General features: G+C 37.8%; 1 protein-coding gene across 6 annotated transcripts in view; it reads right to left on the minus strand.

Annotated features, from left to right (window-relative positions):
- The window catches only part of ATG7 (autophagy related 7), a 263868-nt gene that overhangs the window by 205001 nt on the left and 33780 nt on the right, over window positions 1-25087 (minus strand). For 5 of the 6 annotated variants that reach the window (XM_077822265.1, XM_077822266.1, XM_077822264.1 and 2 more), the window contains exons 13-16: window positions 11579-11773; window positions 2347-2550; window positions 1894-2009; window positions 831-906 (exon numbers count right to left, since the gene is read on the minus strand). In XM_077822265.1, the coding sequence (XP_077678391.1) occupies window positions 831-906; window positions 1894-2009; window positions 2347-2550; window positions 11579-11773 (591 nt within the window). The remainder of the gene's footprint in view (window positions 1-830; window positions 907-1893; window positions 2010-2346; window positions 2551-11578; window positions 11774-25087) is intronic. The other variant, XM_077822270.1, reaches the window with a different exon arrangement.

The following is a 25087-nucleotide window of genomic DNA, read 5'->3' on the forward strand; positions in this document are numbered from 1 at the left end:
CCAAAATTCTCAGAAGGACACTGGGAACAGTTGAACAAACAGGATTTTGGACAAAAGAGGAAACTAGGCTGTCACATTGGAAATGCTGTGCTTTAAGTCCCCAGCACTGCATCACAGTCAAGAGGGGTTGTAGGCCAGCTTGGTAGACTAATGGCCAGTTTGGTAGAGTGGTATCAAGCTTTACAAAGGATTGGACTATGGGTCCCAAGCCCTAAAATGCAGTAAGTGAAGATCGAGATGATTTCTCTATATGCAATAGAGCCTACAGGACACTACTGAGGAATTTATAATAATGGAGTTTGTGTTAAGTAGAAAACAATTGAAGGTGGTTACTCCACATATACTCAAATATTCTGAAGAACATGATGGTAAGTGAAATATTATATGTCTGATTCTGGGCCGCAGCTGAGCTATGTTTTATCTCAGGAACAGTGGGGGTCAGAGGGGTGAGTAGAGGTGACTTTGAGGCATCTTTTTAGCTTCCTTCTCCATCAATACTGAAGCTAGCTGGCTGCTGGTTCTTTGTGTAAAGCAAAGCAGTCTCAAGACTGCTTTACTTTATGCTGGCTACCCAGGGCCATCCCTCCTTTCCCTGAAGGCAGTCCTGGCAGCTAGGGATTGTTGGGTCAAAGACATAAGTGTATACTGCCACAAGACTCCTCCACACAGATCCAAACAGCACAAAGCAGCCAGAATGCTTTGGGCCATATATCTCCTTATTCAGTTAGGATACCTCATTTTGCACATTTATGTCATGTTTTTATCAAGACACAAAATAAGTCCCCACACCTACATGTATCAAGAAGCTTATTTATCCCTAGCTCACTGACCTGATGAGGCACAAGCCCAAGAGAGGTAGGTGGTTCACTCATTCTGTCATCACTGCTGCTAGCAACAGCATAACCACTGGCAAAAATCAAAGAAAGAAAATTAGAACAAAAGACTAAGCCTAAGGCTGGTGGAAAATCATCTTCTGAAATGTCTGACAGAAAACGACATACATATTCACAAAACATTTTTGTTAAAAACCAAGACATTCCAGTTTTAAACCTGAAAACCTAAAAAATTGCAGAAAACTGTTGACCAGGAAAGAAAAATTCATTTGTGTTAATATTTTTCATGGGGGAAAAAACATCATTTCCTTCCCAGCTCTAAGACATTTCCTTCCATAACCAGCTTACGCTTTAGAACCTTGATCTTGCAAGGGAACCCACTTGGAAGGTCCCTATCAGACTCACCACAGGCCTGCAAGGATCCCTTTCCAGCATCAAGGCCTCAGAGACATATCACTTACTCAGACCTAAATCATAACTTCCTTTATTTATTTTTCTTTTCATAGATTTTAAGGTCAGATGTGACTATTATGATTAGCTAGCCGGACTTCCTGCATAACACAGGCCAAAGAATTTCACCCAGTGATTTCTGCTTTGAGCCCAATAACTTTTGGGTTAAGCTAAAAAGATTGCAATTTTTTTGGCTTACAATGAAGCCCCTGATGGGCTTCATAGCAAATAGTTATGGTAGGTCCTCATTACAAAGAAATATGCAGCTGGAACACTAAGATTATTAGCAACCATTTTTTTCCTACTGCAAATGTTGTGTTTTCAATACTTCTTTTAAAGATAACAAATGCACAAAAGCAATAGGCAAGTCAAATGTCCTCTCTTCAAACAAGAAATTAGGAAATTTTTCTAACCAAAAACCTAACTGTATTATTGTAATAATGAAGTCTGCATTGCATGATATACCTGTATATGTTTATTAATATTCAGAACTTACAGGACTTCTCTAAGTCTACTTAATGTGTAATAAAAAATACCAGAGAGAACTGTTCCTTCCCCAAAATACCTTTTGTCCTATAAACACCACCCTTTCCCCTCAAATATGACTCACCCTTCTGGATGCTGTAAAACTGAAGCCATTAGCTCTACTGCAAGGGCTCCAGCTATCATTGCTAATCCTGGTCGACTGACTGTGCACTGCTGATCCAATGTCCGATCCCTGGTGGACTAAAAAGAAAAGCAATAAATATATATATATACACACACACACACACACACACTCATATATACACACATATTATATATATATATATATACACACACACACACACACTTACTTGAAAGTACTTAGCTACCCCATTACGCAAGACATTTTTTAATACCCATCATTCAATGAATACAGGGTGGCAGTATTTCTCTGAATATCAGTAAAAGGGATTTGCTATAAACAAACATCAATTACAGGGACAAATGAGGTTTCATAAAGGGATAATTTTTAATGCAATAAAAACATAAACAACATGCAATGGGTCCATGATAACTATTTGCACAAAGCTCTACTCACATCCCCCGGTGCTACAACATCATTGCAGAAGTAACAGCCAAGTTTATAGCCAGGGATGTTTGAAAAGAGCGATGATCCCAGGAGATCAGCAGAACTGGAGGCATTGTTGGAACATGAATCACCAGACTCCTGCTGCTTTGGTTTCTTTAGTCCATGTCTCATCACAACAAAGGTGTCAAATCCCAACGCAGCATTGATGACCAGCTATAAAAAAAATAAAGAAGAGCACACGTAGCCGAAGAAAAAACAGCTTATATGTTTTGATAATTATAAATAGAATTTTATTACTTACAATAAAATACAAACCACAGTTAAACGGTTAAAGAATGTCAAATTTCTTCATATATTTTCAGAAATACTATCTGGAGTTAGATGAACACATACAAAAATGATCCCATCATCAACATGGACACCAGGTTTAATGAAGCGAGTTGAATTGCTGAGTTTGAGCCCTACAGAAATGCTGTGCTCAAACTTGATGGGGATTGAGTTTTCTGAAAGGGTAAACAATAAACAAGCTTCTCTATAGAAGAAGTTGTGTGTATTTGTGTTCCAAAGACAAAAGGGGAAAAAGTGTAAAAAAAAATGCCTCTTCCCCCACCCCACCCCCCAAATGAGACATTCAGAACATAAATACTGGGTCAAACCAATGGCCCATTTAGTCTAGTATCCTGTCTTCCGACAGTGGCCAATGCCAGATCCTTCAAAGGGAACAAACAAAACAGGGCAATTATCAAGTGATCCATCTAATAATCCACTCGCAGCATCTGGCAGTCAGATGTTTAGGGGTTGCATCCCTGACCACCTTGGCTAATAGCCAGTGATGGTCCTATCCTCTGTGAACTTATCTAATTCCTTTTTGAACTCAGTTATAGTTCTGGCCTTCACAACATCCCTCGCAACAAGTTCCACAGGTTGACTGTGCCTTGAGTGAAGAAGTATTTCCTTTTGTTTGTTTTAAACCTGCTGTCTATTAATTTCATTGGCTGACCCCTAGTTAAGACAAATACTTATCTCCAACTTGGAAAGGGCTCTTGTATGACCCAATTGTTTTAAAGTATTTTTTGAGAGCCTGAGTCTTCTGTTTATATCAAACACAAGCATAGATGTTATATTTAAGAAAATGTTTGAAAAGGCATAATTTATGTGTATGCCTGTTTACAAATACAGCAGCCAGCTTCACATCCCAGATAGTATCAGTAGCCATACATTTGTATACAGGTTTTCAATTTATTGTTTAGTTACTTTACGAGAACTTTGGCAGGATTCTTTCACAAACCCATGGCAAAATTAGTTTCTCACTTGTTGAAACAATTGAACTGCATTTAGAAGTGATATAAACTCCATAACAAGGTGATTATCATTAACAGCGTGCTAAATGCTGCCTCCCATAGGTTCTTCCTGCCTAGGAGTGGAAAATTCCAGAAGTTTCAATCCTGGTAATTCAGTGCTGGAATTTCCTGGTAATTCTTCCATCAGGAGATGGGTTAGTCCTTTCTTCACTGCTTGCATTTCCCAGAGGCACAAGCATACATGACAAGGCTCCTTGCTTGCATGCTGCTTCCTAGTGACCGAAACTTTCAATGGTCTCTGGCCACTGTAGCTCCTACAGGAGCTGCACCAAACTCAGTTGCTGCTGACCCTGGAACTTCTCTCAGATGGACTTCCATATTTAAAAAAAAAAAAAAAAAAGCAGTGAAAGTCAATTTGCATTAAATTGTTCCTGCTTCCCCACGGGTCCTTTTGTGGAGCAGAGACAAAAAATTCTAGTAGAGTCCTGCCAACTTCCTTAAGGAAACATACCATAGAGGCGGCACTCCTCATAACACTATCTCCAGAACAGACAGACGGCCCTTCACTTAAGGAAGTGGGGAGAATTGGAGCATTTATAAACTAATGTAACATTTATAATAATAGGGCCAGATTTTGATCTACTAAAGTCAGCGGGATTACGGCAGATCTCACTGGTGTGACTAAGACTGAAATCAGGCACAGTAGTTAAACAACATCATTTCTGGCTCCAACTCACATTGTGTTTTCCAATATGCCATTTGTGGTTTTTTTGTTTTGGGGTTTTTTTTTTGTTTTTTGTTTTTTTTAACAGTAGATTCAAGCAATACTACTTAGCCCTGGTCTACATGGGGGGGATCGATCTAAATTATGCAACTTCAGCTACATGAATAACGTAGCTGAAGTCGATGTACTTAGATCGACTTACCATGGTACCTTCACCACGGTGAGTCAACTGCTGCTGCTCCCCCGTCGACTCCGCCTGCACCTCTCATGGCGGTGGAGTACAGGAGTCGACAGAAGAGCACTCAGGGGTCGATTTATCGTGTCTAGACTAGATGCAATAAAATCGAATCCCTGCTGGATCGATCGCTGCCTGCCAATCTGGCGGGTAGTGTAGACGTACCCTAAGGAACAGTAATTATTTGCAGGATCAGTCTTTCATTTCATTTGAAATACTATTCAATATTTTCATTTCATTGTGATTTGAAATGTAACTCATTAAACACTCCCATGTGAAAATAGAAATACAACACAAAGCAATCTGTCATCCAAAAAAGAGAAGTTCTGATGAGCAATACCAGTAATTACCTATTTAAGGCCCTCATTCCTTTAGAGTCAGAAAAGGAACCCAACACTCAGGATACACACAATTCTATTCTCTCCTCAAAGCACATAACAGGGATTTACTTGAGCATGGAACCGAATATCAAAAATAAAGTATCTACGTGGATATGGGAAAACAACCATTATGCCTGTAATAGGACTGATTATAGGATCAACAACTAGACCAGCAGGTTTCACTAAAAATATGGATGAGACATAGCAGGCTGTAAAGTTAATTGCACAATTAGCATGTTGAAAGGCATACTGTGAAGCCAAGCCAAGTACTGTAATGTTACCAACTCTAGATAGGTAGTTCTAAAAGCAATTAACGGATCTGCAGTATATTATTGTAAACATAATGTCAGTTATTTAGTGGGATTTGAGCCCTCAGGAAAAGATGGCCAGTGTTAAAACATTCTGTATTTGGATCAGGGTGACATGATTTAAATCAAAGTGATCTGACTCATCAATTTTAATCATGATTTAAACAAACAAACAGGACAGCTTGATTTAAATTGATTTTAATCATGTTTTGCATTTGTACATTGTAGTTATTTTCCTTAAGAAAAGAGGATCATCATTGGTTGGTAATAAAAAAAAATGTTGATTTACAACAAAATATAGCCTTTACACTAAATTTCATGCTTCTTTATGTTAACTAGTTGCATACTTTATTTAAGCAATTATGTAGCTTAATTTACATTTATTCAGATTCCTATTTTTTACATTTTTATGTTAGAAAATGTTAAATGATACATTTCTTATTTACTAGATGATGATTAATTTTGTTATTCATTATTTGTGCCAAGTTCTGTTCGGATAGAAATTGAATTAGATTAAAAATGCACAAAAAACATTTAAAATGGTTTTTATCAGTTAAATAGAACTACCTTAAATATCCTGGATATAGAAGAAAAGTAATTATCAAAACATGTTTTGCTTTTAAAATTGATTTATTAAACAAAGGAAGTATTATCTGTAGTTAGTGAATTGAACTGATTGTTTCTGGTTAATAGGACCTTCAAGATTTTAGAACTAGTAGATCTCACCCTCTCACACCTAGTTTTTATTCATAGATTTGGAGAGGAAAACAAGCTTGCCTGCTTTTTCAATTCTTAACTTATTCTTAACTTTGAATGATTGAACTGAACTAGTTGAATAAAATGAAGTGAAGAAAATATTCTCTCTGCACAAGCAGAAGAGGCAACTGCTGTCAGAAGCTGGTTTAGCACTTGAACAAACTCTGGTTCCAGATGCTTCACCAGTGACTTCTACCAGTTCAATGGTCTAATCCTTCTTGAAAACTTAAGCAGCAAACATGTACATAAATCTCCCCACTGTATTTTCCACTGAATGCATCCGATGAAGTGAGCTGTAGCTCATGAAAGCTTATGCTCAAATAAATTTGTTAGTCTCTAAGATGCCACAAGTACTCCTTTTCTTTTTGAGAATACAGACTAACCCGGCTGCTACTCTGAAACCTGCTTAAAATTTGTGTTATTTTATTTAAATTATTTAAATAGATAATAGTAAGTTTAGCCCTTGACATATGTTGTAATAATTTCACATTTATTTTAAATGCATTCATCTTATAAAATAAACCTATATTTAATTTAAATAAAAAATAAATAAAATAACCCTGGTCTATGACTAGGGCTTCCAGGCACTATAGTAATACAATTATTTATTATTAATAATAATAATAATCTGTAATGATTTTAAAGATTGTCCTAGGAATGTGATGATTTTCAAAAGTGTGTGCATTTCTAACAAGGGTTTTTCTTCCTTATTATATATAATTGTTTATCTTCCTCCTCAATCCTGTGTAGTGACATCACAGTGCTGAATCTGTGACAACACAGCCAGTTCAACAGCAAGCAATCCAGGATTACAACTTCATTTCAACATCAAGCACACAGGACCTCTGATAAGAGGGAATAGCCCATATTCAAACACCAGTAGTATAGGAGGGATCGGTAGCACCACCTATTTTTAAGGCTGCCTCACACATCCCACCATAAGACTCTGTTTTCACTTGCTTATAGCTTTTCCAAACTTTAACAATTTGAACTGAAATTTTTAATGTCAGGTGTCTACCTCAAGCTGAATGTTTTTGAAAAATTTCAGCCAAAACGGCTCATCTCTTTTCAAGAATGAGGCTAGGGAAATATACTTTGTTTTGTCCATATTAAAAACTTCTGGTGACCTTTTTTGAAAGCTCTAGCACCGCCATACTTCGGAGCAAGTATGCTGAAATTTGGCAAGGGATGCCCTTTGTGTCAGAGATGCACCTTTTACAATCCCTGTGAAAATCCACCCAAATTTGGCCAAGTTTATCAGACTTTGAAAAATCACAGTTTGTATATGCTCAATAGACTTCTCAGTTTATGCAACTAAATTCCCCAAAGACTGAGCATCAGGCTGAGCAGGACTTCCTAGTAACTGCAGCTCTGGCCTTCTACAGGCCAGGCCAGGCCCAGACACCTGCACTAAGAGGAAGGAGCTTATCTCACTTGTCCTCCCAATGACCCCCTGTTGAGCCAAGGAAGATGACACTACCTGATTTGAATGCCGAGGGGACAACAACCAGATCTGCAGCGAGGGAGCAGATTGGGAGAAGGAGTCCTGGGTACAGGGACTGGAGGCTGGCGGGGCTGGACAAAGAATATGGGACTGGGAAGGGTGGACCTGGGACTGGCTAGCAATGAGACAGACTAGGAGCAGTAGATTTTGGGGGTGTGGGGGAATGAGACTGGATTAGGAAGTAGGGGGGAGAAGCACTGAGGCAGAGAGAAGGAAGACAGATCTGATTAAGAGCTTGAGTGTGGGGATAGAATTGGCAATGTCAGAGCAAAGATGCTGAGATAGGGAGCCTGGCAGACACTGAGATTAGGAGAGGAATCCAGGGAGGGATATTGAAACTGGGAGGACTCATTCACTGCACAACATGGACCTGCTCTGGGGATAAATCAGGATTGTATAGTAAAGAAAGCTGCTGTCTGTAGGTCCCTTGCTTCATTTGTTGCAGAATCTGGATAGTGTATAATAATTCCATCTCCAAAGCAGTTTGAAGAGTGTATGGTAAATAAGGCATAGGGCCACATACTGAATGACAAGGTGAAAATTTTTTGAATAGCTGCTCATTAAGTGAGCACAGTTCATTCTGTGCACTGAATGAGGGAGGGGTCCCGTGGAAAAATAGTATGATATTACAATTAAAGACTATGTGATAATGCATATGAACAAGTGGCCAAATTACAGTTGCACAGGCAACCTTAATTCTGCCATTTCTTAACTTTTGAGTGCTTGAATTTGCAACCTTAATAATGGTCTTTTAATATAGTCTTTTGCGTGTAATATTTAAATAGCTAAGAGAAATTCAGATGTGACTGCCAAAGCACGGTGTGGACTGCTGAAAAGTCTGGATCAAGAAAGAGGATTATACAAAAACTCATTAAGTTTCTCATTCATTTTCATCTGAAGACTCGCAGGTCAATATGAAAGGACGTAATCGTTCATCAAATTCCTCTTATTTTTCAGTAGTGTGGACCATAAATGACTTTACCCCCAATTGACAGATCAGAGACATATTTGATGGTTTGTCTACTATTTTAACTCTAAATTTTCTTCAGTTTGTCCCTTGACGCACAATAGTCTCATTAAAATGCTGGGGAAGAGACCACACAGTATAATGCAGCTCTTCAGATTCTAGCTTTTAGATTCTTTCCCTTCTCCACAATAAAGTCAAAACAGTTTAGCTGACTTGTTTAAATGAAAAATGTCCTCCCTCTATCTTCATATCATATTAACATACTTGTCCTCGTGCTATTTTACTCTAACTGTTCCTCCCTATAAACAGCAATGCAGCTGATTCTTAAATACAGTATTCAGTCTGAGATAGCTCTTTAATGTCTTTGGATGTGGGAACAAAGGCCACCTGAGAAGAAACTGGTGTGACCAGTTGGGTACTGTGTTGTCAAGGAATTCAAAGGAAACAATAATGATATATCTTGGAACCACAAGTGGCAATCAATTTCAGAACAAAAAGTAAGTAAACTACTGCGTTTCCTGGTGGAGAAATATTTGTGCAGGCACAGACTGAGGCAGGTTTGAATTAAGTCAGTCTGCAGCCCCAGATACAACCATGTGTGGTTCCTACAGTGGTCGATCCCCTCAGAGCCTGGCAGCCGGTTTCAGCGTTAAGATGAATGGTCCAGTTCATGTCTCTTGGACCTATGGTTTCAAGCTTTCTGAAAAGTCAAACAAGCATTACTTATTCTCTGGTCACATTTTCAAGCTTTTCTTTGCATCCAGGAGGCAAGACACAAATTGTGTTTGTAAATGAAAAATAAGAATCTTCTCTCATTATGGAGACTCCAGAAACTGAAGTCCTAGGCACAGACCTTTACTCACCGTACCTTAAGATGGAGCTGGATAAAAGGATTCAGGCACATCAGTGACTTTAATGGGGCTCCATTCAGGCATGAAGTTTCAACTGCACAGAGCTCATTGGCGATCAGGGCTATTGTTGAGATACCAAAATCTTCTTGATTATAAATGGCCAGTGTTCATATGTTTACAACTTCCTAAAGAATTCAATTTTTGTGGAGGTTTTTTTATGTTTGAGCTCCATTCTAAAGTGATTTTTGTTGTTGTTGTAGTTTTGAGAATAAAGTATTTTACCAATTTTTAATTATGAAAGAATAAAAAAATTCCATGGTTGGATGCCACCAAACAGAATTCTGCTCACACTTACTAGACAGAGGCATAGAAAAGTGGGTTGACGTTTAAAAACTTGACATGGACATAATCCTCAAAGAGGATCGCTAGGTTGGAACATAATTGGTTTAGGATTTAAAAATGCCATTAAAAATGTTCAGGATCAAGTGCAGAGAAAGTTTGGTTAAGTCTACAGGTGCACACTCCAAGGGAGATGCACACATGCAAGGAACTTACAAGACAAAAAGCCTGCTTGTAACTATCACAAGCAATTCTGGATTCTCTCTTCTTATTGTCCAATCACTTTCTTATTCTTAAAAAACACCACCAACTAAGAAATTACAAGCAAAAACTATGTTCGTGCAAAGTTGAGACTGCACAGCTAAAATTCACAAAAAAGTCAGACAGTGTAAAAGTTAATGTTCCAAAATTAACACAGACTCGGCGGTGTCATATATATGTACTATTTTCCTTTACTCTTTCTTGTATTTAATTTGTAACAATGTATTGCTGTGAATGTCATTACATTTAGGCCACAAAATATATGGAACATGCAATGTGGTACAATTCTCATGCTTTTAAAACCTTAACATGTGCATTTTCCAACTTTGTAACTTTTAGATGTGTAAACTTAATTTGCATTAACTCTTAAAAATATGACAAAGTTGTTGTTATAAACACCTTACTTTAACAAAGTCTTGCTCAAAATAATTTAGGAATCAAATGCGCAGGGCAATGCAATTAAGAGTTTCCTAACTAACCCATTTGACCAAATGTGTGGAATATTAATTTGTTGAAAAATTTTGGTGGCAGGATTCTATAATCTCAGATTTAGGATATTCTTCCATTCAGGAGAAGCCTGAACTCAGTTTGACACTCGAGAGCACGACTAATAGAAAGGTAAAGGGCCATGAGTAACAGAGAGGCGGTTAATTCTCACTTAACCTAAAAAAGAGTGTGTTCTTTCCTATTCTCAATTTCAATTTTTATTACATTCTAGTAAGAATCACACTCAGGAACAGATTCCTAAAAGCATGCAGTTATGGGTAAACTTGTTCATATTCACTGATTCCGTTGTATGTTGTAATCTGATGCAGGTAAACTGACTGTAAAAGAACTAACGCGTACAGAGTGACTGTCTCAGAGCCTGATCCTGGAAACACTTACACATGTAGCGCCACTGCCTTCAAGGGAAGAAAGATCCTCCAGTGGTTGTGACACTAGCCTGACATTCAGAAGACTCAGGTTCAATTCCCTGCTCCTCCCCAGACTGCCTGTGTGACCTTGGAAAAGCCATTTACTTTCTCTGGACCTCACTTTCCCATGTGTAAAATGGGGATAATACTTCCTTACCAGAGACTGTGAAGATAATTACATTACAAATAGTAAGGCACTCAGATGTTATGCTAATGCTGGCCACATAAATACCTTGGACAGATATGATCAGCCCAGATATTGTATATTGCTGGGTGCGTTTACAGAGAAGTATCCAAAGTTGTTGGTTGGCTTTTTGGATTTTGAAATGTTGGCTAATCCATACTTTTTTTTTTTGCATGTATAGTTTGTCTTCAGGTCTCAAAAGTTACAAGTCTACTTTGGAAAGACAGTTTGCAACTGTCAACATTTTGACATCCTGTATCATTTTCCACTCTCATCATCGTTCTTTCAGTCTTCCTTCATAACATACAAGTTGCCATTTCTCCTCATCACGCACCTTTGTCTTTGAGTCTACTGATAAAATGCCTAGTGCAAAAACTCTTACAATGGCATGATGTAATTCCGGCCGATTGGTCAGCGATTGCACGTTCCTGTCAAGTACTTTTGACCATACATGGCAAGTCATTAAGTAAGAGTTGCAGAATGACTACAGGAATATTAACAAGGCATATTTACTGACCTTCCTCTTGCTGGCTGCAACGACAGCAGGAAGCCAGCGACTTTCCCTAGTGTCCATTAACAGGAAAATAATATCATGAGCATCAATGAGACGTTCAAGATGAGCCACATCCTTTCGAGCCTGTTCCATGGTGACTTCAGAAAAATTTACGGGGTGACCTGGCATGGGGATGCTCATGTTAAATCCTTCTGCATTCTAGGGGAAAACACATAGGAAATGGACACTTCAGAACAATGTATTAAACAGACCTGAAGGGATATTATTCACAGAACAGCCAAATTATTCATGCCCTTAGCCACTAAATTATTGTAGGAACAGTCAAGATCAAGACAAGAGTTAATTGGGTACTACTGTAGTCCTTATGAGCAGTCAGCCTTTGATAAAGTCCACATTTCTCAGATGTAAGGAAAAAACAGCTAGAATGAATAGCCAGAAATCATACTGGGGAATGAAATAGAGTACTACAGGAAACTGAGGACTGCTGAAAACTGTGTCACCAAAATAACTGATTTTAAATCATTTGCAACCATACGTAAGTAAACATAGCTTCAGTGCAGCACCTCCAGCATTCCGTCACCTGAGTACAACGTACCACGAAGACTAATTTCTGCTTGGCTTAGTAAGTTTTAGATTAAATATTTTTAAGAATAAAAACTCAAAAATTAGACAAGGATTATGGTATACATTAATCTCCGATATACCTCCAATGATTTCAGTGGAGTTACACCAAGCTAAATTTGTCTTTAAGATTATACACATACATGGTAACCATGTTGAGTCAGATTTTCAGTTTTCTTTGACCCGCATTTCTTTAACCTTGCCTTTTAAAATATAAATACACAGCAACGTGTATACTTCAAAACAAAACAAAAACACAAACCTAATACCCTGCCAAAACAACACATACTGCTTCTTCCCTGGAGGGAGGACAAGAGAAAAAACACGATGCAACAGATATATAGTCACAATGTTTAATGCACTACTTAAAACGGGCTCACATACTATGGTAATGAAAGCAGTATAAAAACCTATTAGTGCTGTCAATTAAATCACAGTTAACTCACGCGATTAACCCAAAAAAATTAATCGTGATTAAAAAAATTAATGGAAGCATGTCCTCTGGAATGTGATTGAAGCATGAAGGGACATATGAACCTTTAGCACATCTGTCACGTAAATATCTTACAACGCCAGCTACAACAGTGCCATGCGATCGCCTGTTCTCACTTTCAGTTGACACTGTAAACAAGCAGCAGGCAGCATTATCTCCTGCAAATTTTAATGAACTTTATTTGTCTGAGTGATTGGCTGACCAAGAAGTAGGACTGAGTGGACTTATAGGCTCTAAAGTTTTACATTTTATTTTTGAATGCAGGTTTGTTTTTTTTACATTAGTCTACATTTGTAAGTTCAACTTTCATGATAAAGAGATTGCACTATAGTACTTGTATGAGGTGAACTGAAAAATACAATTTGTTTTTACAGTGCAAATATTTGTAATCAAAAATATAAAGAGAGCACTGTACACTTGTATTCTGTATCGTAATTGAAAATATATTTGAAAATGTAGTAAACATTAAAAATATTTAAAATAAATGGTATTCTATCATTTTTTTACTCGCTCAAGTAATAGTGATTAATTTTTTTTATTTGTGAGATTAATCCCAATTATTTTTTTAATTGCCTGACAGCCCTAAAACCTATATAGAAGAGAACAGTCTGCACAAATCAGCATAGTTCCATTTATTGTGTAACTATAAGGATCTAGCCCACTTAACCAACGTTTTTCAACCAGATTTTCAGAAGATCACGTTCCATTTGACTAGTCTGGACAATCAAGAATTACAAGACAGAATAATCACTTTTGCAGTGGCCCTGTTTTTACAGGGACAGAGATACTAAGCAAAAATATTTGGGTATCTCACCGTTGAAGCGTTGATTGGACTGTATGCAACTCTATTTTGGACAAACCTCAATGCTACGTTTCAACCATATGTTATGGCCCTGATGTCTTTAAGGACCTGATCCTACAACCACGCACCTGAGTAGTCCCGCAGCATGTCAACAGAATGAATGAAGTTACTCATATGCCTATGTGTTTACAAAATAGGACCCTTCAATTATAAATCCATCATCAAGGCAGGGACTGTTGATATTAGTTTTTGAACAGTGCTGAACACAGTTAGTGATTAGTAAACAATGTGAACATTTTAAAGCAGTCACTATTTTGAGCATTTTTCAAAAAAAGACTGTGCTGATTATTCTTCACCAACTACACTATTTTTCTTCTTTTATTAGAACAACTCCACTGTACTATTCAGGCCAAAATTGGAAATCATTCTGTACAATATTAGCTGCAGAACCCTGCCTCTACAAATTATTCTGAAACCCCACATCATCTTTCTGTAAATTATTGATTTAAATACTTTTTTCTGGCACCAACAGAAATGCCTTAAACCTTCAGCAAATTCATTAGCAACTGCTGCACCTCATAAAAACCATTCTTAAGCCTAGTATCTCTTGGAAGATCAAATTCCGTACTACTGACTTTTGTACCAAGTTTTTGCACGGACTGTCTTGCCTCATCATTTCTTAAATGTAAAGATTAAGAAGACTGCACCATTTTATTTATGCCTTACAAGTATCTTTAAAACCTCCAAATTTGACCTACTAGAGCAATTAATTTTATTCACATATAGCTTTTGTCTTAGATCAGCTCCCCAGTTACTTTACACAAAGTGAACAATAAGACCTCTATTAGGTTTTATCTGGAGATTGAATCTTTACCCAATTGCCGTTAGACAGATGGGAAGCATCATACACTGAACTTTTGTTGTTTCAAATTCTATAAAATATAAAATTCTTCAGTCTTCAGTGATACTTGTATAATTTGAACGGCCACATATTAACTTGATATAGAAGGAAATCACTTCTGAGACTCATAGCTCCTATTGTCAGATGCTTTGCAGGCTTCCACTTCGGAGCTGCTGAGAGCAGCCTCATCCTGCAGCAGAACCGTACAACATGTCTCCTCCATGTCCATATTTGAAAAAGGTGAACTCAACTGAACATACATTAGAGAGTTCAAAAAGGACATACATGGAGGAAGGGTCATTTGAACCACATTGCTTGTCTGGTAAGGTGTAAAACATCTGCTATCAGATAGAAAAAGACCGTCCATATATATTACAGTACAACTTAGGCTATGTCTACACTACGTGCTAACGATGGGATTCCCCTGCTCCTGTACAGATATTTGCACTAGTTCTCATCAAGCTAGTGATAGTATAAATAGCAATGCAGCTATTAGTTCACCAGTTTCAAGCAGGTTTGAATTTTCTATTACCTGGGCTACTGTGGCTACCCTGCTATTTATACTTAAGCAGCCTGATGAGAACATGAGCAGCGAAATCGCATCCCTAGCTCATAGCGCAGACACAGCCTTAGAGGAGTCAACCAGGTCAGGGTCTTAGTGTGCTAGTCCCTGTATAAACATATAGTAAATGTCAGTCCCTGCCCCAAAGAGCTTACAGTTTAAAGGCAAGACATAACAACTGATGAAGCAAACAAGCATGTGTGTATGCAGGGAGAGGCACAAAAACAACAGGAGGCTTTAGCATAGACTAGTGCAGAATTCAAGACTATATAACAAAATACCCATAAAAAAATGGAGTACTTGTGGCACCTTAGAGACTAACCAATTTATTTGAGCATAAGCTTTCGTGAGCTACAGCTCACTTCATCGGATGCATCTTTTTCTTTTTGTACTCCTTTTCTTTTTGCGAATACAGACTAACACGGCTGTTACTCTGAAACCTGTCATAAAAAAATGAACACACATTGTTAAGGGGAATTCTATGTAAAGGCACTTGCTGCAGAACAGCAGCTTCAGGGAGGTTTGATCCAGATATTACTTAAGTCTTCATTACAAAATGATACATGACTGAGGAAGACTAATTTTTCCTCCCTATAGAACTGGGTGTACAACTTTTGGAGAAGAATAAGTGAAGAGACTAGTTTGAATGAAGTTTCCATTCCAGGAGACACTTGCAATTCTGACCAACACTGAATCCTCTGACTCAGCTCCATTAGTTTAAAATAATTTGGCCATGTGCGAAAGCAGGATCCAGGGAAATTTCTTTTTCCCTGATCAGAACCTAAAGTTTTTTTCATTGACATAGCCCCCCAAAAAAGTCAAATCACTTGCTTCCTGGTATAATGGAATTTCAAGCACGCTGGCTATTCATCTTTTAAGTCTTTGAAAAGAATGGCTATTTAAATTGCATCAAACAGTCCTTCTTAAACCTATTAATATCACTGTCATTTTTATATTTTTGCCCATAATACAGATAACGTATCAAATGTATCACAGGCCTCAAATGTATGCGCACTCGTAAGGATAATGCAAATCAGAGTCTTTATGGATGGATGATTTCCATAATTATTGAATAGATTTTAATATTCTAATCTGAAAAATAAAATGGGAAATAACTAAGAACATTTTGCACTTGTCTTTTTTTAAAATAAAAAAAGTTGTGAATTAACTAGCACAAAATGTCTCCTACTCATCTAAGAAATCCTGCAAAATTAAAGGCTTCTATGAGACACTCATTTACACATGAATGCTTTGTTTCAGCAGGATGCTGGTGGTATTTGGGAAGTGAATTTTTAGCTGAAGATCACCCTTTGTCTATTATTTTTCCTGTCCAAATGAAATATTACACAGTCCACAAGATTAACGGCAGGCATGACAAAATACAAAGTTAATGTAGGTTATAATTTCTATGATAACACATTATAAATACGTGTGTGTATATACCCATACACCTCACATTTTGTGTAAAGTTTAGTGTGTAAGTATACACATGTACATGAAGTACTGAAATTTGGGGACTGTGTAAAAGATTATTAAAACACATGTTCTTTTTTAAAACTGTGCTTTTAAGTGATGGTGGTAATGTAGCTGAGTTCACTTACCAGTAGATGGTGCACCTCAATGTTCACTTCTATTGCAATAACTAAGTGTTCAGTTTGGTGCAGAGCATATATTTAAATATTGGCTTGACAGATTTCAAATTTTTTTATATAATTTCTATGGAAAATATCAATGTTTGTTTTTAAGCATTGTTTTTGATTATCTATTTACATTAACAGTAGATGGAAATTATGGGGACGGGGTCAGAATTATTTAACAGCATATGTTGAGATTCAAGAAGTTCAAGGTTTATAATCATTAAAACAAAAATAGTCACCATCACAGGTCAAAATATACAAAGTAAGTGTTCTTAAATCAAACTAGTAAGTTCTCAAGAAGCATTTTTCTTACTTTGCCTGTCAAGGTTCCTTCTCCACTGTGAACTCTAGGGTACAGATGTGGGGACCTGCATGAAAGACCCCCTAAGCTTATTCTTACCAGCTTAGGTTAAAAACTTCCCCAAGGCACAAACTTTGCCTTGTCCTTGAACCATATGCTGCCACCACCAAGCATTTTAAACAAAGAACAGGGAAAGAGCCCACTTGGAGACGTCTTCCCCCAAATATCCCCCACAAGCCCTACACCCCCTTTCCTGGGGAAGGCTTAATAATCATCCTCACCAATTGGTACAGGTGACCACAGACCCAAACCCTTGGATCTTAAGAACAAAGAAAAAGCAATCAGGTTCTTAAAAGAAGAATTTTAATTAAAGGAAAGATAAAAGAATCACCTCTGTAAAATCAGAATGGTAAATACCTTACAGGGTAATCAGATTCAAAACACAGAGAATCCCTCTAGGCAAAACCTTAAGTTACAAAAAGACATAGATTTCCTTTTGTTTAATGGCTGGTAAAATAAGCTAACGCATTTTCTAGCTAGATTACTTACTAACTTAACAGGAGTTGGAAGGCTGCATTCCTGATCTGTTCCCGGCAAAAGCATCACACAGACAGACAAAACCCATTGTTCTCCCCACACCCCTCCAGATTTGAAAGTATCTTGTCCCCTCATTGGTCATTTTGGGTCAGGTGCCAGCGAGGTTACCTTAGCTTCTTAACCCTTTACAGGTGAAAGGGTTTTGCCTCTGGCCAGGAGGGATTTTATAGCACTGTATATAGAAAGGTGATTACCCTTCCCTTTATATTTATGACATTGCCTATCTGTAAATTTCAATCATCAACGGAAATATTTTTTCATCAGTTTGTGTGTGTACGGTGAAATTGTTTGCTGACATTTACTGATTAAAATCTAATCCTTTCAAGTCTAATTATACAGAAAAACAAAAGTCCATTTGACAGCATTTAAAATTTTACAAATGCAGAGAAAAATTATTAAAAGAAGAACAAGAGTTATATAAAAATACAGAATGAGAATAAAATAAGATGACAAATAGTGGAGCAGCATATTAAAGTCTCATCCACACATACAAAATTTGGGTGTAACCCTGTATACACAGTATTTTACAGAAATGAGTGCCACCTTCATTGCCCTGTCTGACCAAGCTGCTGTCATGTGAAAAAGCAAACATGAATTGACTGAATTCAAACACAGTGCCTTCAAATTCTAGCACATTCATGAAACATTCCAGTAAATACACAGAGTAATATAAAACTGTACAGGAGACTCACCCCCAACTCTGCCCCACAAGGTGCCCTTTCTTCCTCCTCCACCATGTGAGCTTATGGGGAAAAGTGTAAAGAACAGACAGCCAAAGACTCCAACAGGAGCAGAATCAGCTAACGCAGGGACCTCTTTCACCTTTGGATGTTCCAGTCATGACTGTAGGAAGTTCTGACTTTCTCTACCCTGTGATGATTGACTGTTCCCTATCCCCTGCCCTCACAGTCTCTTCGCCTCCGCTTGACATAACACCTGCCCTTCCTACCCTCTTGTTCCCTGCCCAGCCCCCTTCACTCCCCTTCCATTTTCTTTCCATTTAGCTGATCCCCCTGCACAAAGCCCACTTTCCCCCAAAAAACCTCAGAACTCACACAATTTTTGTCTCCATCATGTTGTTTACTCTCCTTGTGTGTGCTGTGGGCAAGGACTGTCTATTATTCCGTTTGTACAGTGCCTAGCACAATGGGACCCCACTCTTGGTTGGCCCACAGGCACAACCATAATATACATAATTAATAAAAATTATATACATAGTATCTCCATACCCATGCTAGCTTTTAAAACAATATCACTTTAAAATAAGAAAATGGTACTGCCAAAAATCTAGAAGTGACAAAGTCTGTAGCTGTGGTTCCTTCTCCTTCCCCCTCCCCAATTGAGGGGAACCTCACCAGGTAAAGGAGAATCTTAAAGAATTTTTTTTTTGTTTTGTTTTTAAGGTGGTGAATTTTTAATTTTTCTTTTCTTGAAGATCTCCTTGAACATGTGAAGTGAAGCAAACCATTTGGGTATGAAAACCATGGCTTCGAGTCCTTCGATATACCTGGACAGAACCCATATCCATACATAGCCATGGAAGGGCTGCTGATAGCACTGCGGCCCCTGCAGGATCTCTCTCAGGAAACTCAATGGAGTTGAAAGCAAAATGGTGTAGTGGACTAAGCACAAGGATAAGAGATGTCTGCATGCTAATCACAGCTTTGACAAGGAATCAACGAAGGTACCTAGGAATTAACTTGTAGAAGTGCCCCTAACTCAAGTTGAAGTCAATGGGAGATTCGGGTGCTCTGCCTCTCTGGAAATCAGGCACTGACCCTTTCTGCCATTACTTTCCCATCTGCAAAATAGGTGTGATAATAGGTAACTCACTAAAAGTTGTGATGATTCAGTAGTTAATAGCTGTAAAATGCTCAAATCCACCACAATGCACAAAAACTCTCTAGTATTAGGGTGGTGATCGTAAGCATGTGCATGTCTAGTGTATCCACAGACTTTCATCTTATTTAAATAATTATCCCTTGCAACATTTATTTTAAAATCTTAACATCTGTGCTCAGACCTCAGCACAAGTAGCTGGAATCCAGTTCTGTAGCAGAAGGCTGGGATGAACAGATAGGAAGGGTCTTTAAGATGTCACACACATACTTTTCTCCAGGAAGAATGAGATATTTTGGTTTGTATCTCCAAAAATTGCATCACCAACCCTCCCCAAAACTCCAAAACTTCAGGCTGCCTCTGTGCATACAATGTGATTGGGGTGAAAACTGTTTCCCACCACAAAAAAAAAAAAAAAAAAAAAAAAAAAAAGGCCAGCTCTGCTCACTGATTGTTTATTGAGGTGTCAAAAAGTGAGTTTTAAAAGCTGAACAATTATCCCAAGCTGTACAAATGAAACAGGACATGAAACAAACATCAGAATATTGTATTGCATTACATGTTATTTGGCCTTTTGTTAATATGTGCACTATTATAAAAATGAGTAATGTATGCTGGAGTTTCCAATACTTTTCTTCACAGCTGATCAAATTTTTATATCTAGTTTCAACTATCATATTCTTAAAAACAGAAAGCTAATCTTAATCAAAAATAATTTCTGGCACAGCCACCACCTCTTTTGAAGGCTAGGATTAATTTTTCAGGAACATTGTCATTTTAGTAGCATTTCTAATTCCCTGCCTCACACAATTCATATTCCCCCTCATCACCAAAATAAATGCTTACTTCTGATGTGGACCACAAATAAAATCTAAGCTACAGGATAGTGTCACAGGTGAAACCCTTTGGAAAAAAAAGATATAAAGCAGGATTTCTGCATTAACCTAACCAGTCTGTTAAATGAAACTCTGAACTTTTTCTCTATCAAATATGTTTTTACTGGAGACAGAATTCTGAAAACATATGCATTTGATGTTTGATTAGTCCAGGGAAGGGTATTACATAAAAATTATATGCTATAGGCCAATAATAGCCTTCATGGCTATAGGAAAGCAGTCAATGAATGATTTGAATGACTCAATGCATACCATACATCTGTCAAAAGGGCAAAAGTCCATCAATCCTGCTATTCCACTAATCAATCTCTCTCCTACTTTACAGTTAAACGGATCACTATAATTAGTATCGAACATATTCTTTTAAAAAAAAACCTCAAGCTCTTTTTCAAAGGTTTCTGTTTTATTTGTAGTTTGTACGAAATTGTTACTCTGCTTCTCAGTGAGACAGGATGTAAAATTAATGAGTACGAGAGACATAAAGGTTGAAACAGTGGCTGAGAGTTTTAAAGCCAGATAGGAAAATTGGATAGATACTCAATCCCACTAAAATTAATGGGAGGAGCAATCTGTGAAATCCTGATGGCACTGAAATCAGTGTTTTTCCAGAGCTTCAATGGTACCAGGATTTTACCATCTTTGTCTCAATTCTCTATCTGGCTTTGAAAACCTCAACTAGTAAGTTTAAACTATAGAAATGTTGCACAACAACAGAAGGAAGAAATGCCTCTCTAAAAACTATGTAAATTACAAGTAATTCTGGCAATACTTCCCTTTTCAATGGCACCAGCATGTACTTTCCAGCCCCAGCTTCCCCACAGCAGTGAAACAATGACTGGGGGAGAGACAGGGAGAGAGTAACCTAAAATTATTGTCCAGGCTTTTGAACACTCAAAGACAGTATTGGCTATTTCCTCACTGATATAAAATCCTGGATACCTAATCTATTTATTCACAAGTATTTATGTGCCTGAACAGGAATTTTGATAAAGCACCAGGACAATTTACAGTAAACCGATGAATATGTGCTTGGCATGTTGCTCAAACATTGGACTAGGAATGGCTGTTGAGTAAGCTGATTTTTATCTTGCCAATGTCTTTTTAAATCTTTTGTTAATGTGACCCCTTCCTACCCCCACCCCTCCCACTCTGTGTATATGAAGTTCCTTGACTGAAGCAGAGCGAATAATGTTCCACTACATGGCAAGGCAGGGACACTTACCAGGACCTATGAAAGGGATATTGCACCACCCGTGTGCCTCAAAATTGTACAGGTTAGGTTTGGGGCCAAGGTGGAAGCTGGCCAGGTTTGTCCATTCCCCCTATGGTGGAATAATGGGGAAGGCATAAGATTAATGAAGGCTACTGAGGGCCCTAAGAAAGCATCAGCTGACATGGAATACCTGAGGGGTATTCTTTACATAGTAAGATCCCATGCACACACCTCAGTCAATTTGGCTGTGCACTAGGACCAGATTTTGGCTCTTGGAAATTAAGAACAGGCAGTACTATGTCATCTGTACTACGTGCAACACTGTACATATTCAGTAACAACTCTCTGATGCGCTTTATTTCTCAGTGTTCACACCCTTAGCACTGTACATATATTTTATAATTGGATCGAGGGCATACAGCTGTGACAGACAGAGGCTTATATACAATATAAACTTAAGACAACAATTAAACTAAACTATTAATTCAACAGCAAAAAAAATACATTAACACAGAGTTGACATAACTTGAGGGTATGTCATCCCTTTGTAGAATGTTGTGTTGAGCAAAATTCAAACTTCTGAAAACCAGGAAATTCACAGTTAAGGTTGCCCATTCCCTCTTTCAGCAATGCCCAAATATGCCCTATTAAAACACATACCTTTATTCTGCCAGCCCCAACTGGTAAAATGTACAATTCTTTATCTCCTTTTACAACCCATTCACTCTTACCACCAAACAAATTTAACTGTGTTAATGTAGTTTTTGACACTAAATTTCCAATTTTTTTAACATGAGAAATATGTTGGTAGAAATTAGTAGTCACTTAGGGCAGTTGTACATCTCCTGTCCCACAATCTGCATACTGAGCCAGCCACAGCTGGACCCTGATTCAACAAACCTCCCCAACCCTGCCCTGACCCATTCACTGCATTCTACCCTCCAACCTGGTTCCCTCTCCACTACAATACCCAGGCCTCCCCCACCACAAGCAGGGAATGCATCTCCCTGAAGTCTTCACTATCAGGTATACAAGTATCTCTATTGCTGCTACTTCCCCCTCTTCTATAACCCAACTCACATGCAGTGCCTGAAACAAAGGACAACTAAGTTTCAGTGGAAAGGTGTTCCTGGTAATGTTCCAAAATGGTTGGAGGGTAGAATTTGTGGCAGGGCCAATGATAGAACTCACAGCCAGGATCTCTGTTCCAGAATATTTATGTTTGAAAGAAAAATAGTCCAACCATCATCCAACAGATATACCCCATTGGTGAGAAGCAGTTGGGTGTCAGAACTTGTAAAGTTCCTTAATACTGTTTTCAACCTGGGTCCACCAAAGATTTAGTGGTGCTATGCAGTACGTTGGCTAAAACTCAACCAATTGAGATTGTTTTGACCAATGTTACATCAACAGTCTGATCTTAATGTCTGTGCAAAACAAAAACAAACACCTAGAAACTTTCTGAAAAATGGCTGCGGGGGCTTATATTTCTGCAACCTCTAGCTCAAATAACCCCATATTTGGGTCACTAATCCTATCCCGCACCCTCTTGAAGCGCACACAATTTCAAAGGAATCCAACTAATTGTGCCATTTTTTAAGAGGACTTGGGTCAACCTTTAAACAGAAGTCATGATGAGCTTAATTATAGTGGTGCAGCAGCACTTTAATACTGTTTACAATAGCATTTAAAAACACTGCTTTTGCCTGGAATAAAGAAGGGGGGGGGGGATGAGGGGATCAAAGCAGCAAACAAAACAAAAATCAAACAACTGGGAAATATTTACTCAGGAAAGTCCTTGTGTGTATATAAAGAGACGTTTTGCTCACGTGTTAGATCTGAATGGAAGCAAATTTGTGCTTCCTTTCACAGGCAAAGTGTTTGTTTTGGTTTTGTTGTATTTTAAAAAGTACTAATATGAGTGCTGTGGAATTATTACAGACTCATTTGGTATAATATTTGTGTATTTTCCCATTTTGCCACATACAAAAAGCGTGCTGGTAAGGTTTAGCTCATAAGGTCTTTGCAGCTGTTTAGTGCCTGACAGTGGAACCAGAGATCCTTGAGGCTTCAGGTGGTACTGCACAACAAAATAAAAAATAATAATAATAATAGGGTGCATGTAAACATCTATGGCAACCTAAGAGTTAAAATAAAATACAAACATAGCTTTCATTTCTTATAATTCAGTAACTCATCTCAAATCTATTGCCAAATTTATTACTATAGTTTAGTGGCAGTAGGGAATTTGATGAATAATGATGGTGTTACAAACAAGAAATAGAAGCAGAACAGAAATATGCTGGTACAGCTGAGTATGGTAGTCCTTGGAATAATTAAAACATATTTCCAGAACATTTGGAAAGAAGCTTCTTTATAAGGTCTACTTAATTGGGTAGAGTATGAGCAGCTGTAACAGAGCAATGTCTCACAATTTATGCTTTTCAATAATATTTAAAACACCCTTATTTTTATTATTAATAATGAAGGTGGACAGGAGAAATTAATAATAATTAGAAAAGGAGTTGAATACATTCATATATTTTAAAAAGGAGTACTTGTGGCACCTTAGAGACTAACCAATTTATTTGACAGGTTTCATTTTGTGAGCTATGAAAGCTTATGCTCAAATAAATTGGTTAGTCTCTAAGGTGCCACAAGTACTCCTTTTCTTTTTGCAGATACAGACTAACACGGCTGCTACTCTGAAACCTTCATATATTAAAGAATCATTACATGTTTGGCTGGACATCACATAAGGTCAAACGTAAAGTTTAATTATCTCAAACATACATTTACAGCAATATTTTCCCATAGTTAATTCCTTTCAGCAAGATTCTGTAGAAAACAGGAGGCAAGACAGCATAAGTCATGTGTCAGAACTGCGCCCCCCCCAACATTGCTTGTACACCCACATATTCAGATGTGCTCTGCAGCTTCTACTGTCACAGTCATGGCCAGATCTACAAAAGAATTTGCTATCCAATGTAATGAGCTCTTTTGAAAATCTGGACCCAGATGTGAGTGCTGATCTCTTATGGAAATCTGCATAGCCACTGTGCGTATGCACATTTCTTACCCTGCTCCTCCATTGGTCTTGGGACACATGAATACTTTTATTAAAAGTATCCCCCCTCCACCAACTGTCTGCTCAATATCTTATGTTCACGTGTTCTGTTTCAAAATACTAAATTGACACTTAAAACAAGGGACACCCCTTTGGAGCCAGCCTTTTTAGTCTCTGGCGTAAAACCAAAGAGTAGTGAAGAAAAAAATGCCAAAGTCTAACAGACATTTTCACAATTCAGCTTCTCATATTCCTTACAGAAACAGGATATTCTTAATTATCTTTGTCATAAGGCCACCTTCTCTCACATCATGTTAATAACAGAATGGAAGTCAGGTGGGACATCAGAGCAAACAGGGTACAGGCCTTTAAACAAGGCCACAATGGATACAGTGTGCAGAATTGTTAATGGTTTCAAGCATACAGGAAGCTGAATTCATTGAAGTAATAATGAGCACTGACAATCTGAAGATATTAAGGACACAGACCAAGGTGAGAAAAATATCTGGAAAGCCCACATGGTTATGGGATTCAGAAAAAAGTCATCACTTGCAGCAGCTAAACCAAGAAGAAATACAGACAT

The sequence above is a fragment of the Eretmochelys imbricata genome, chromosome 7, assembly GCF_965152235.1.
Source record: "Eretmochelys imbricata isolate rEreImb1 chromosome 7, rEreImb1.hap1, whole genome shotgun sequence".
NCBI lineage: Eukaryota > Metazoa > Chordata > Testudines > Cheloniidae > Eretmochelys > Eretmochelys imbricata.